Here is a 13,695-nt window from a genome sequence, read left to right as displayed (position 1 = left end):
CACAGTCATTATTCTTGACTTCATTTATTTATTCATTAATTTGTTGTGCGCTGTTGTGTGGAGGGGATGAAACATTCTCATAGTTTGCCCAAATTCATAACGGCCCCCGAGAGAAAACTACAATGTGGCCTGTTGCAAAAAAAATTAGTTTTTCACCTTTGTTCTACTGGATTTTCTTTTCTGATGGTGTACGACATAGAAAAATATTTAACTATTCTGAATGCATCACATTGCTGACTCAGCAATGCAATACTTCTGAGGTATTAATGCGTTTTATGACCAATGTAGCATCCAATCACAGCTGGAACACATTCTAATGAGGATAAACAAGAAATGTTTATGTCTCCACAGTGCTGATTATACAATTTTGTGGCACTTCTGTTTCTCTCTCTCTCTCTCTTCTGTTTTTTTATTTACTTCTGGTAAGCATTAAGTTTTGAATAGTCTTCAGAAACAACATACTTGAAACAATGGGCCCGAGATGCAAGTAAGGGAATGCATACGCTTCACTCAGTCATCTGCTGTTTTATGACAAGTTAACGGTCAGATTGTAGAAACTCAAAGTCTGTGTTGATGGAAGGTGATGAGTAGAAGAACGGTTTTATGGGTCACTACTGAAAGATATTGATGTGCGCTGTCAGATTCACCAGCTGGATCACAAACACATGCAAAAATAGATTTTTTTGGTAATCACTGTTGACATTTGGTAGATCTAACATGCAAAGAAGAAAGGCAGAGGAAGACTTCTGTGTGTTTATATAACGACAGGCAAAATCTACTAATTCAATAAAAACCAGCTCCTGGATTTAGCTAATTCGCGAGCTATGAAAACATCAGGACAATATCGCATGGGACAAATACATTAATAAAATATGAATCTGAATATAAACAAAAACAACAAATTGTGTTGTATTTGATCAGACTTAAATTCTGGTTATATTCTAAAAACACATTTGCATTTGTGTCACCAATGATTTATATAAACACACACACACACACACACATAAACACACAGACATGTGTGTATATATATATTCCATATATATGGATATATAATATATATTCCATAACACACACACACACACATATATATATATATATATATATATATATATATATATATATATATATATATATTATGGAATATATATTATATATATGGATATATATATGGATATATATAATATATATGTAAAATTATATATATATATATATATATATATATATATATATATATATATATATATATATATATATATATATATATATATATATATATATATATATTCCGTACCTTTGCTGCTGTGAAATGTAAATTTCTCCATTGCGAGACTAATAATGGCTTCTGTAGAGACATGATAAAAGAAAACAAAATCACAAAGTTGAGAGTTTGAATTTTAACAGCCAATACAGTTGGCTTGCGGATTTCAGAGATGTGGAATTTGGCCTGATTTGTGCTGGGCCGTTTAGGCGCGGCATGAAAAAGACAAGAATGTTCACACACAGCTCACAGGATGTGATGTTGTCTCATGTCAATGTGTGCAACAACATTTCAGTACAGTGCTATCTCAATGATGGAGAGAATTTTACTTACGAACCTTTGGGCCCTTAATCCCATTCATCTTCTTTCGATCTTTCATCAATAAACACAACATAAAATGCTTTTTAAATGACAGAAGAGCCCGTTATTGGATGGGACTTTGATTATAATACACATCGTTCCATTTTGGACCCGAGCCTGAACTTGGCTCGCTCACCATCTGTTTGGAAAGCAGATGCTCGAGGATATAATAGAGAGCACAACAGCCGCAACTTTTAATGTTTTCCTGCAGTAAAATCAAGTGTGAGCCCTCAATAAATATCACTCGTCCAGAAACAACAGGTAAGAAGCTCAGTGCAAACATTTGGCCCTTTGTTGTCCATCTGCGTGGATTTGAGCACCGCGAGCCAGACCACTTGCATTCCAGAGGTCATGTGACACAGCGTGCGCATGCAGAAACGAATCACACTAATCGCCTCGTATATTCATCACCTCTAATGAAACAAACATCCCAACGATGCCTGCGTGCATTTTGTCATAATGCCTGCAAAAATAAAGATCAAATAATTACACTGTGCTTAAAGGACAACAGACACCATTTTTTTTGTTTCCTAACCAACATCAGAAAAACGTTTTATAGCATCTAAAATACCCAAAACACACAGGCTGATATTTTTAGTCAAATGAAAAACACCAATAAAAATGACTTAAAGTGTGCTAAAACTGCAACAAATTGAGCTGCGAATTGGAATTTTCAGAAAGTCCCGCCCCCTTGTTCGTGACGTCACGCCAAGACGTCTTGCATTGCTGGAGAATCAAAACAATGGCTTCAGATTTGGAGAAGATGCTTTCTTGTTACTCATCCAGTTATGAATATGATTCAAATAGTTCTGAAGAGGAAAGCATACATGTTTGCAATCGATTAAAGAAGTAATTCGTGTCATTTTGAGGCATCTGGATGAAATGTAGCGTCCCAGAAAATGCACATGGAAATGGACTGATTTGTCTGCTGGGAATTTGTGTCAACTCGAGTCAAATCAGTCTTGGTGCAACGCACAATGATTGACCATTGCGTTATTTATGTGTTTTCCTTCTAATTTCGTCATCAACACGGATCAACACGAAGTCTTCAGACCAAACAAAGGACCCAAAATGCATTGTGTGTCGCTATCTCGGTCAGGGGCGTTCCTTCCGTGACGTGACGTCAGGAATCGTCACCAACTCAAAAACAAGACTTCCTGAATATTCAGTGCGAGTGTTAAAACGTAAAATATAGCTATATGCCGTGGACTACTTGTGAAATACGCTGAGTAGAAGTCATTTGAAGTAATTTTACAAATTATGGACACAACTTGTCCGGAGGCGTCAATTGTCCTTTAAATTTAAATGAATTTAAACACTTGACACAAGCTCAATGGAAGCAACTTTTTTTTTTTGAACTATAAAGACACCTTTCGCTACGTTGCATCTTTAACAGGATTTAAAAAAGAAAGAAGATGACGAAAAGTGAATGTCTTATTTTCCATTTCTGGTTGAGGTCAGTGAAAAACAGATGTTGGGCTCAGCTGTGCTACGTCACATTCAGACAGCAGGTTTGAATTCATCTGCTCCAGGTCCTGCCATTCGCGAATGTATTCGGGAAATGAAAATATGGCAGAGAGCGCCATTCGTGAATTTGTTTGGGTTTTATGTTTTCATGCTTGGGTGCCGATAAAGCGCTGCCTTTCAACAAAGGGGCAGCATTTCCCTTCTTTCCATGTTAGCGCTTTGTTCCTGCTTCAGCTAGTATTATATAAATCGATATGTATGTATTGCATTGTATTTTTAGACAGCCGCCCTCATTTCAAGCTCATATAACTCCAGACCCATATAATTTAGGATTTTTTTTTTTCCGATGAATGTAAAGCGTGTAAGATTTCTGAATGTTTATGTAGTCCTAAAATTCAATATTTTATGGGTCCTGGAATTCAAGTGACAATGACAAAAACCCTGGCACTGGAGTGGACACATTTTTGCACGTCTGGAAGTGAGTTAATCTTGTGGCATGGTGGGAATAAGTCTTCCCAAAATATTCATGTTAAATCCATTGAATAATTTAGAAACAAATTTGTGACTGCTCCGGTTAGCTGTTAGCAAGCAAAGTTGTGGGCAAAAAAATAAATACACTGGAAGCAAGTAATCATTTCTTATGGCTCTGGGAGTTGATCCTGCTTGCACGTATTACAAATGACGGTTTCTGGAGATGTGTGCATTTCATTTCACGAAACACCAACTGTGGTTGATAGGACAAACAAAGACTTCTCAGTTACAGATGGCCTTGTGAGCGCATTGAAAATATCACGACCAATTTATTATGATTATTATTTTGGTACCAATATAATCCATTCTTGTTTGACTGGCGGATGGTCTACATGTGGCTAATGACCATTCGACGGTGAAAACCCATCACTTGTGCCATGAGTACGAATCTGGTACATTTAACTTGTATAGAAAAGAAAGAACCCATGCATGCAGTTTGCCGTAGGATGCTGCTAATGAAAACCACATGAGATGTGAGTGCCTTCATGTCAACAATAGGGAGAGAAAGAGAGAGAGAGAGAGAGAGAGAGAGAGAGAGAGAGAGAGAGAGAGAGAGAGAGAGAGAGAGAGAGAGAGAGAGAGAGAGAGAGAGAGAGAGAGAGAGAGAGAGAGAGAGAGAGAGAGAACAAAGAGAAAGAGAGAGAGAGAGAGAGAGAGAGAGAGAGAGAGAGAGAGAGAGAGAGAGAGAGAGAGAGAGAGAGAGAGAGAGAGAGAAAGAGAGAGAGAGAGAGAGACAGAGAGAGAGAGAGAGAGAGAGAGAGAGAGAGAGAGAGAGAGAGAGAAAGAGAGAGAGAGAGTGAGACAGAGAGAGAGTGACAGAGAGAGAGAGAAGAGAGAGAGAGAGAGAGAGAGAGAGAGAGAGAGAGAGAGAGAGAGAGAGAGAGAGAGAGAGAGAGAGAGAAAGAGAGAGAGAGAGAGAGAAAAGAGAGAGAGAGAGAGAGAGAGAGAGAGAGAGAGAGAGAGAGAGAGAGAGAGAGAGAGAGAGAGAGAGAGAGAGAGAGAGAGAGAGAGAAGAGAGAGAGAGAGAGAGAGAGAGAGAGAGAGAGAGAGAGAGAGAGAGAGAGAGAGAGAGAGAGAGAGAGAGAGAGAGAGAGAGAGAGAGAGAGAGAGAGAAAGAGAGAGAGAGAGAGAGAGAGAGAGAGAGAGAGAGAGAGAGAGAGAGAGAGAGAGAGAGAGAGAGAGAGAGAGAGAGAGAGAGAGAGAGAGAGAGAGAGAGAGAGAGAGAGAGAGAGAGAGAGAGAGAGAGAGAGAGAGAGAGAGAGAGATGCCAATACAATCCTAGCTGGGTGGCTCGGAAAATGTAAAGTATGTCATATTCCATCTTTCCCACGTTTTCTGCATCCATGCGAATATCCCAGAGTGGCCACGTTACTTTCGTTTTTGTCCATGAAGGAAAGAAATCAAGACTCACTATGAAGAGTCAAAGTCATGGGTCAGGAAGAACGAAGCAATGTGACCTTGAGAGGGGAAAAGAGCCAAACAAGTCAAGGAGAGAGAGAGAGAGAGAGGAAGGAGGGGACCTGGGGAGGGCGAGGGACAGAGAGGAAGAGAGGGAGTGGACTGCTGAAGAAGGAAGGAGGGCGAAAGGCAGAGAAGAAGAAAAGACACAACTTGTGACTTGACAAAAGAGGGCAGGTACCAAAGGCAGGTAAGGAACTTTATTTGTTTAGGGTTGTTGTTGTTGTTTTTTTTTTTTTTACTGCGATGTTAGGTTCTCAAAACAGGGGGTTGTGTAATGAAATGATTGGCACATGAACAGCAAATGCCAGAGTGTTTCCACGGCGACGCTGCTCTCTGCCATACCTGCCACAGTCGGGTACCCCAGGAGATACAAGTTCTCTTGATATGTTAGTTCCCCTTCAAAACTTCTTTTATCCACACTCGCAGATTCCCACACAAAAAAAAAGTATATTTTGTGGCTCAAAACGTTTTCAAAGCCAAGACACAAATATTTGTGAACAAGGCATTTCAGCGTTTAATACGGTTGACGACTTATTATGTTATGTTATCGGGCGACGTGGTGTAGGAAAGCGTTAAAATCACAAAGTGTGCTAGAAACTATTGGCAGGAAAACTGTTGACTCTCTTTCATGACGAATTCCGATCCAATTTCTGGATAATTTTGAGTAGCATGATTGACACAGACTGGAGTTTTCAATTCCCTTCAATGAGCAACAAATGTAACCCAAAATCATAACTATTAATTTTGCTGATTTAGAATATTCGACTGACTGTTTTGATTCGACCATGAAAGGTTGCACCTAGATGCATTTACAGATGCACATTTTTTTTTTTTTTGCATCACTAATGCAGACCAGCCAGCCACACCCATATGACAACATATTTGGCAATCACATCGTTATACTAATACGGAGAGTGTGTTGGTGAGGAGGGCTTCAAAAGGGTAGAAGGGGGAGGTGGGTGGGGGGGAGTGCATACTCTCTTTCCCACCATTCCATTCTTATGTGAGTCTGGTTGAAGATGAGAAACATGAAAGCAGCCCAACAATGCCTTTTGGATGACATCACGCAGAACCATATGTAATTCTAAATGTTCTTGTCTTGTTCAGTCAGAAATGACTCAAGTATTTAGCTGAGGATATATTTGTTTTTATTTATTTATTTATTTAGTTATTTTTTATTTAGTGTAATAGTTATGTATGTATGTATTTATTTATTTATGTATTTATTTACTGTATTTTTTATTTATCTAATGCATTGAAATGCATTGTGTGTTGCTTTCTCGGTCAATGGCGGTCCTTTAGTGACGTCACGTGGGCGTCGTCATCAACTCGAAAACAAGACTTCCTGAATATACAGCGCAAGTCTTAAAACGTAAAAATATAGCTATATGCTGTGGAATCTTTGTAAAATACGCTCAGTAGAAGTCATTTGAAGTGATTTTACAAATTGATCATAAACTCTTCCCCTCCCAAGGCTTTAAAATACAATTCGATCGTAGCGTAATACAAACACAAACACGCTCAAACAAGCAAACAAACAAGCTCATGTAATTTGTTTTTCTACTTTCATTCCTTTCATAACTTTGCTGCTGTGAAATGTAAATTTCTCCACCGCGAGACTAATAAAGGCAAATCCAATCCAATCCAAACGTGATGAAATCAAACAAAACCCAATTGTCAGAATACAATTCTGCTCTCAAAAGTGGCACTGTTGTTTATTTAATACCATGCACGGTGTCATCTTGATGATTCATTTCATCAGTTTGTATGTGGAATCCCATCAAAATTGGAAGAACACCAACCGGCGATTAACAAAAACAACAAAGCCACAAACCAAAACTCAGTGTAAATAAGATCGCCGCCTTGAGTGATGTCAAGCAAAATAAACATGCAACCATTGATGTTGATTTAGGAGCATGAAGGCCCCCGCAGGATTCTTCTCTGCCTTGGTGCTGCTCCTTCTGATCGGAGCGGCGCTCGCCCAGAGGTCTCGGCCAAAGAAGCCCACCAGGCGCCCGACCACCCCGAGGCCGCTCTCGGTTCTCGAGCCGCGGGAGCCGACGGACATCCCCCCGCTCATCCTCGGCCCTCCTTCACCCTACCCCGACTGCCCCAGGGAGTGCCTCTGCTCTCCGAGCTACCCCAACTCGCTCAACTGCGAGAACCGGAACATCCGCGTGATCCCTGTCATCCCGCTCAGAACTCACTATCTGTACCTTCAAAACAACTACATTTCAGAGGTGACGGCGGAGCCTTTTGTCAATGCCACCGACATCCGTTGGATCAACTTGGCAAACAATCGCATACATCGCATCGACAAACAGGTAAAACAGCTTCCGCCATGGTGCCGTTAGATGCGCGTTGCGAAATGCCACGAACATCCACGCTGTTCTATTTATATCTTTGCGTAGGTGTTCCAGAAAATACCTGCATTGTTGTACCTCTACGTTCAACGTAACCAGCTGAAAGAGGTGCCCTCGGGCCTCCCGGCAAGTCTGGAACAACTCCGTCTCAGTAAGAATCGTATTTCGAAAATACCCCCAGGCGCACTGAGCAAAATGGGGAACCTGACCCTGCTTGACCTCTACCACAACCAGGTGAAATTCTCTATTTTGATGCACTCGTGCCTGTTCTTCGTGCACTTGGCGTCAATATGGCGGTGATGTTTTCCTTCCCAGCTTAGTGACAGCAACCTGGGCAAGAACACCTTCAAGGATTTGTCCAGCTTGATGCAGCTCAATCTGGCCCACAATGTGCTAAGAAAAATGCCCGTTGGCGTACCCAACAGCCTCATACAGCTTTTCCTCGACAAAAACCGCATTGAGGACATCCCAAAGCAAGTATTTTGAGTTACAACGAATTAAATTGGAGATAAACTCAATCAAATCAGCATTAATAATAATAATAATACATTTTTTTTAATAAGCGCCTTAAATCAAATTCAGAGTATTTTTTTATTGAGGGGGCCGGGGGTCCAGGGGCGTTATTATCAAATGTTTTTATTCATTCTACTTCAGAATCAAGGGTAATTTTAGTTTTGGAGTGTAAACTAAAACATAGATTAAAAATAACAATAACAATAATTATGTTTGATTCCATTTCCTGGCCATGTTGCATGGTCACTTGTTGCTAGGCAGATTTCACAAGACTCAGAACATGAGTCAAACCTCAGCACAATACACTACACTACACTACTGACTACATTTATTTTTACAAGTACAACATTTTGGAATCAATATCAGAATCAGGAATGTCTCTATTGACAAACTTTGTTTAAAAGTGCACAATGAATTCGTCTTGAGTTTGAGCCTCCCTCAAGTAAAGGGACAAAAAAAATGCGCTGAGGGAGTTTCAACAATGAACTTAGCAGTAATGGATTTTTGGGAATGTCTGTTGGTTTTGGGATGCATTGTTCGATACTCTGTAATAAACTTGAAATCATTTTTGGATGTAAGGAAAAACAAATGTGGTTGGAAAGAAAGAGAAATAATGCTTTCCAAAGCCAACAAGGCTTTTTTGGGGGGTGGGGGGGAAGAACTTCACATTCATTCCAACAAAGTTCATGATTTTGAATTGTGTTGTATAAGGATCTGTTTTTGATATTGTGATCTTTAATGGGATGGCGAGGTGGATTTTTTTTTTTTTTTGGGGGGGGGGGGGTTCGATACGCCTATTATCTAGGTCACCAAATGTTTTGGACTACAAAATTTTAAGAAAAGGTCCTTCTCCTCTACAGAGATTACTTCCAAGATTTCTCTCACTTGGCCTTTGTGAGACTCAACTACAACAATCTGAGGGACAAAGGCGTCCCCAGGGCCGTGTTCAACATCTCCACTTTGCTGGACCTTCAGCTCGCTCACAACCAGCTGACTACCATTCCGCTCTTCAGTACTCACCTGGAGCATCTGCACCTCAATCATAACACCATTCAAAGTAAGTTCAAAGCGCTTTCCTTGGAATGATGTGAGCTTTGTGATTTTTGTTTCATAATTCGATGACAACCGTGACTGGTCGGAATGGAAAATCAATTTGGGGTGCACCCTGCCTCTTGCCTGTACGACTCCAGCATACTCATGACTCTCATGAGGATTAGCATGACAGAAAAGGGCTGGATTTCTGACTTCAATGCTCTCTCCGGCGCATCAGACAAGACAAGACTTGAGTCATTAGCAAAGTGTCGGACGAAGCATTTTCTTCAGTATCACTATAGAACAAGGGTGTCCAAATTCGATCCTCAAGGGCCGCTGCCCTACCCGTCGTCCCTCCAGCGACACAGCTGATTCAAAGGAAGAGGATAATTCCTATGCTTCTTCAAAGTTTGCTGAAGAGCCGATCCTGAGAATCATGGATTCAGGTGTGTTGCAACAGGAAGTGATGCAAAACAGTGCGGAGGTGGACATGCTGGGCTGAGAACACATCCAATTTTGATTATGGACAGTTCAATCCCTAAAATAACCTTTGATTATGTTCAAGAGTTTGTTTTGGTTTGAAGCGGCCCAATTGCCCATGAGTTGGCAAGACCACCTCACAGTGTAGAGGTCGAGAGTTTGATTCCGGCTACGGACTTCCTGTGTGTACTTTGCATGTTCTCCCTGGGCCTGTGTAGGTTTTCTCCGAGTGCTCCGGTCGCCTCCCAAATTCCAAAAAAAACATGCATGGAAAGATGACTGAATGCTCTAAAATTGTCCCCAGGCGTGAGTGTGAGCACAGATGGTTATTCGTCTCTGTGTGCCCTGTGATTGGCTAGCAACCATTTTAGAATATCCCCGCGCCTACTGTAAAATGGATGGATGAATATGTACAATAATGACAGTGTATGATCGTGTGACATTAAAAGTGTTATTATGACACTTCCACTTTCATTTGAACCTTCACAGAACACAACGTTTAGACTTCAAACTAAAATACACGACACAGCCAGCCACGGTTACCAAAGACTTTGCCATAATGAACATTTAGTAATATCAATTTTCCACGGCACACCTTGTATTCCCATTGTACGTTTATATCCACCACGTAACTGCACTTTAAAATTACTTAAGATTTGAATTCTACAATGATGTAACCGCAAACGGGGTTGTTCATGAGTCAATGGTGCGCCTTCTGCAGATATCAATGGCACTGTGATCTGCCCACGCAGCCTGCAGGGCGACATGAGCGACCCCAGCCATATTCCCAGGCTAAGGTGAGTAGAGTGACGTCGAGCAGCCAAAACAGGAAGTGAAAATGAAGACTTCCAATATTATGTCATGGAGCAATTACGTCGCTGATGGACATGTTAAGTCACGTTGGTGTTGCTTCAGGTACCTGCGCTTAGATGGAAATCAACTCAGCCCGCCCATACCGCTGGATGTCATCATGTGCTTCAGACACCTTCACTCCATTGTTATTTAGGCAAAGTCTGCCTTGAAGCAAGGAGGGCGGTGCGCTCACGCCCTCCCTCCATACCTGGTCCACACGTGCACTTTGTGAAACTGTCTCTGGGTGATACCGCAGCGACTTGGAAGGTTCCAAAGTTTCACTGATTTCTACCGATTGTGCAGATTTGTCTACTTGAGGAATTGCTAAATGAGATTATGAAACACATTATTGTTGATAGAAATATATCAGTCCGTAATAAATGTGTGTTGTGCTGTTCTTATCTTTAAACATTAAAAAAGACTGAAAATACAGATGCGTTGACTGACTCGCTTCATATATGTAGTTAGTATGTTCATGAGTAGAATAGAAAAGACAACATTACATTTCCAACTACTATGTAGTTGGAAGTGGCCAAAATGTGCATGCATATAATGTCATTGTGTTCCTTTTCCTTGGATAAAGTGCTGTACAAATAATAATTAAATGAATAAACAGTGTCTTGAACATTTCTGTCTTGCTTTTTCATAATAATAATAATAATAATAATAATAATAATAATAATAATAATAATAATATTTCATTTATAAGTGCCTTTGAGGAGTCACAAGGTCACTTTACAATCACAGGTTAAGTTTTTCTATGGGTGAGCAGCGGCAGCCACACGCGCCAGCGTTCACTCAGCCTGGCAGTAACTCAAATAGCTAGAAAGCGAGCTAGCTAGCTAGTAGCTAGCTAATAAATAGCTAGATAGATAGCTAGCCAGCTAGATAGCTAATAGATAGCTTGCTATATAGCTAGCCAGCAAGCCAGATAGCTAACAGATAGCTAATATATAGCTAGATAGAAAGCCAGCCAGATAGATAGCCATATAACTAATACATAGCTAACTAGATAGCCAGCCAGCCAGTCAGATAGCTAATAAAACCGATGAACAATTTTTACTTTTTTTTAGCGGTATTGATAACCAATCCTAATTTTCACAAGTGTGTCAATAAAATGTACATGCAATTCACCATTGTATTTTTTAACTGTCTTACACTATTGATGGTAAAACAGGTAATCATTTTGTTATGACAACAAACGGCCCGGTGGTCAAGCATGTTCTAAACGTGCATGCATGGGTTTTTTTCTCTGGATATTTAGGTTCTCTCGGAAATTCCAAAAATATGCGAGGTAGGTTCATGGAATACTTGAAATTGTCCTGAGGTGAGAACGTGAACGCGGAAGTTTGTTTGTTTCTGTATACCCTGTGCTTGGCTGGCAACCAGTTCAGGGTGTCCCCCCCGTTTACTGCCCAAAAAAAGCTGAGATACCCTCCAGCTCATCCCTCGACTGTCATGGGTATAAGCAGTTAAAAAAATGGATGGATCTTATCACTACATAAATTTGCATGTAAAATTAACACTTTCTCTCCATTTCTACGCGGCACCGAAGGATAAGTGTTTGCCAAACAGGTATGACAGCACAGAGTACAGCCTGGGACATGATGACATCACTCAAAACACAACAAACACTGAGCCAATTACGGCTAATCGCTAACAACCACAACACAATGCGTTAGCAAGATAATTGAAAGTCATTGTTGGCTGACAGCGTTTTATCTGTTGTGTCGTACAGTGAGACCTCAACTTACACACACTTTATCTTACAAACGTTTCGTCTTACAAACGTCAAATATATGAAAATTAAACCTTATAATAAGCACTATTTTCATAATACACCTCCCCCCCCCCCCACGGCTGGCGGAGTGATCTTCGGCGGAAGCACACGACTGAACAGCACCAGAGGTTAAGTTACCAACAGTCCTTAGGGACTGTCCTTCCATAAGCCATCAATGACCATCAAGAAGGTCAATAAAACTTTATTTTACAGCACAGTTTATTTATTTAATTACAGTCCACGTGTAATGCTCCTCTCCTTCCAAACAGCAATTCCCTTTGACCTTCGACCTCCATCAAACCATAAATGATGTAAATAAAGTGACTTTATGATACAATGCAGTGTATTTCTTTCATTACAATACAATAGCACATTTATTATACATAGAATAAGGTACATTGTGTGTAGTTTTAAGGCTTATTTACTTGAAAAGTATATCTTATGGAAACCCGGGAACGGATTATTCCCATTTTAATGGTTTCCTATGGGAAAATATTTTTTGAGATACACACTTTTCGCCTTACACACTCTGTCTGGGAACCAATTAAGTTCGTAAGTTGAGGTCTCACTGTATTGTTTTTTTTTATGTAGCAGATTTGTAAAACTGCTACACAAGCACCATATAAATAACGATAAATAAAAATACAGTATAATGTGCTTAATTACAACACCAAATCATTCAGTCTATTGCAATTCAAGATAATTTAGAAACTCTTCACCAAACGATATACAGTAAAGTCTCGTTATATCGATATTCAAGGGAGTCTGAAAAAATATCGATATAACCGGGACTATCGATATATCCGACCCTGTTTGCATGTAATTTTCTCCGTGCGTGCATAGAAATAGTATCGATATAACCGGGACTATCGATATATCTGATATCGATATAACGAGACTTTACTGTAGTTATATCATTGAATAAAATCAACACCTAAAGCACCCACACAACAATCATCCTTTTTGCAAAAGCACTGTTGGCACAAATGTTCCCACGCAACGTAAATGTCAAGGAAAGACCTTTTTTCGCCCATAGAGCACCCATGTTCTTTTGTAACCGCACATACTTTAGAAAAGGGAAAAAAAGAGTCCATCTCACGGATGAAAGGTTGGACTTTCAGACAACCTTTTCAAAAATTGTTGTGGATGGTTGCCCCCTTTCTCTTTTTTTGAGGATAGCAGGAAGGTAGAATTTAGTTTGACTTCGAAGAAAAAAAATCATGATCCAGAACTGACTGCACACATGAGGTTGATGAATAGAGACAGGTGAAAATCCATTCAACTCATTTTCCAAAGCGATTATCTTGTTCGGTCGGGTGTTGGAGCGGCAAAAGACGGGGTACATCCTTGCCTCGTCTGGCTCAGCAGTCAGCCACGAAGAACAAAAAAAAAAACACATCTGCTCATGACGCCTTCCAACACAAGTAAATTTTGGAAAAATTAATCCTGTGAAATTTGCAGTCCAGCAAGTCGACTGGGTGTTTCCAATCTGAACTTGTCTGACTACAGTAAAGTCCCGAGCCTTATTAACTGAAACAAAAAAACACTTGATAAACAATGCATGTCAAACATATTAGTATATTATAATAGTGAGA

At 40.2% G+C, this 13,695-nt stretch overlaps 2 protein-coding genes across 2 annotated transcripts in view; one reads left to right on the top strand and one right to left on the bottom strand.

Moving 5' to 3' along the window:
* Positions 1-13,695, bottom strand: part of fmoda (fibromodulin a) — a 37,119-nt gene that overhangs the window by 14,539 nt on the left and 8,885 nt on the right. The window lies entirely within an intron of this gene.
* On the top strand, positions 5,163-10,947 carry prelp (proline/arginine-rich end leucine-rich repeat protein). The gene is made up of 7 exons (XM_089010986.1): positions 5,163-5,267; positions 6,993-7,404; positions 7,492-7,677; positions 7,759-7,916; positions 8,817-9,013; positions 10,190-10,265; positions 10,384-10,947. Exons 2-7 carry the CDS (start codon positions 6,997-6,999, stop codon positions 10,472-10,474), a joined length of 1,116 nt encoding a protein of 371 aa, XP_088867112.1. The 5' UTR covers positions 5,163-5,267; positions 6,993-6,996; the 3' UTR covers positions 10,475-10,947.

This window comes from Hippocampus bargibanti, linkage group LG12 (genome assembly GCF_051943395.1).
Source record: "Hippocampus bargibanti isolate YZ-2025 linkage group LG12, ASM5194339v1, whole genome shotgun sequence".
Classification (NCBI taxonomy): Eukaryota; Metazoa; Chordata; class Actinopteri; order Syngnathiformes; family Syngnathidae; genus Hippocampus; species Hippocampus bargibanti.
Note: the sequence above shows the minus strand (reverse complement) of the source record. Positions and strands in the feature narration are given on the sequence as shown.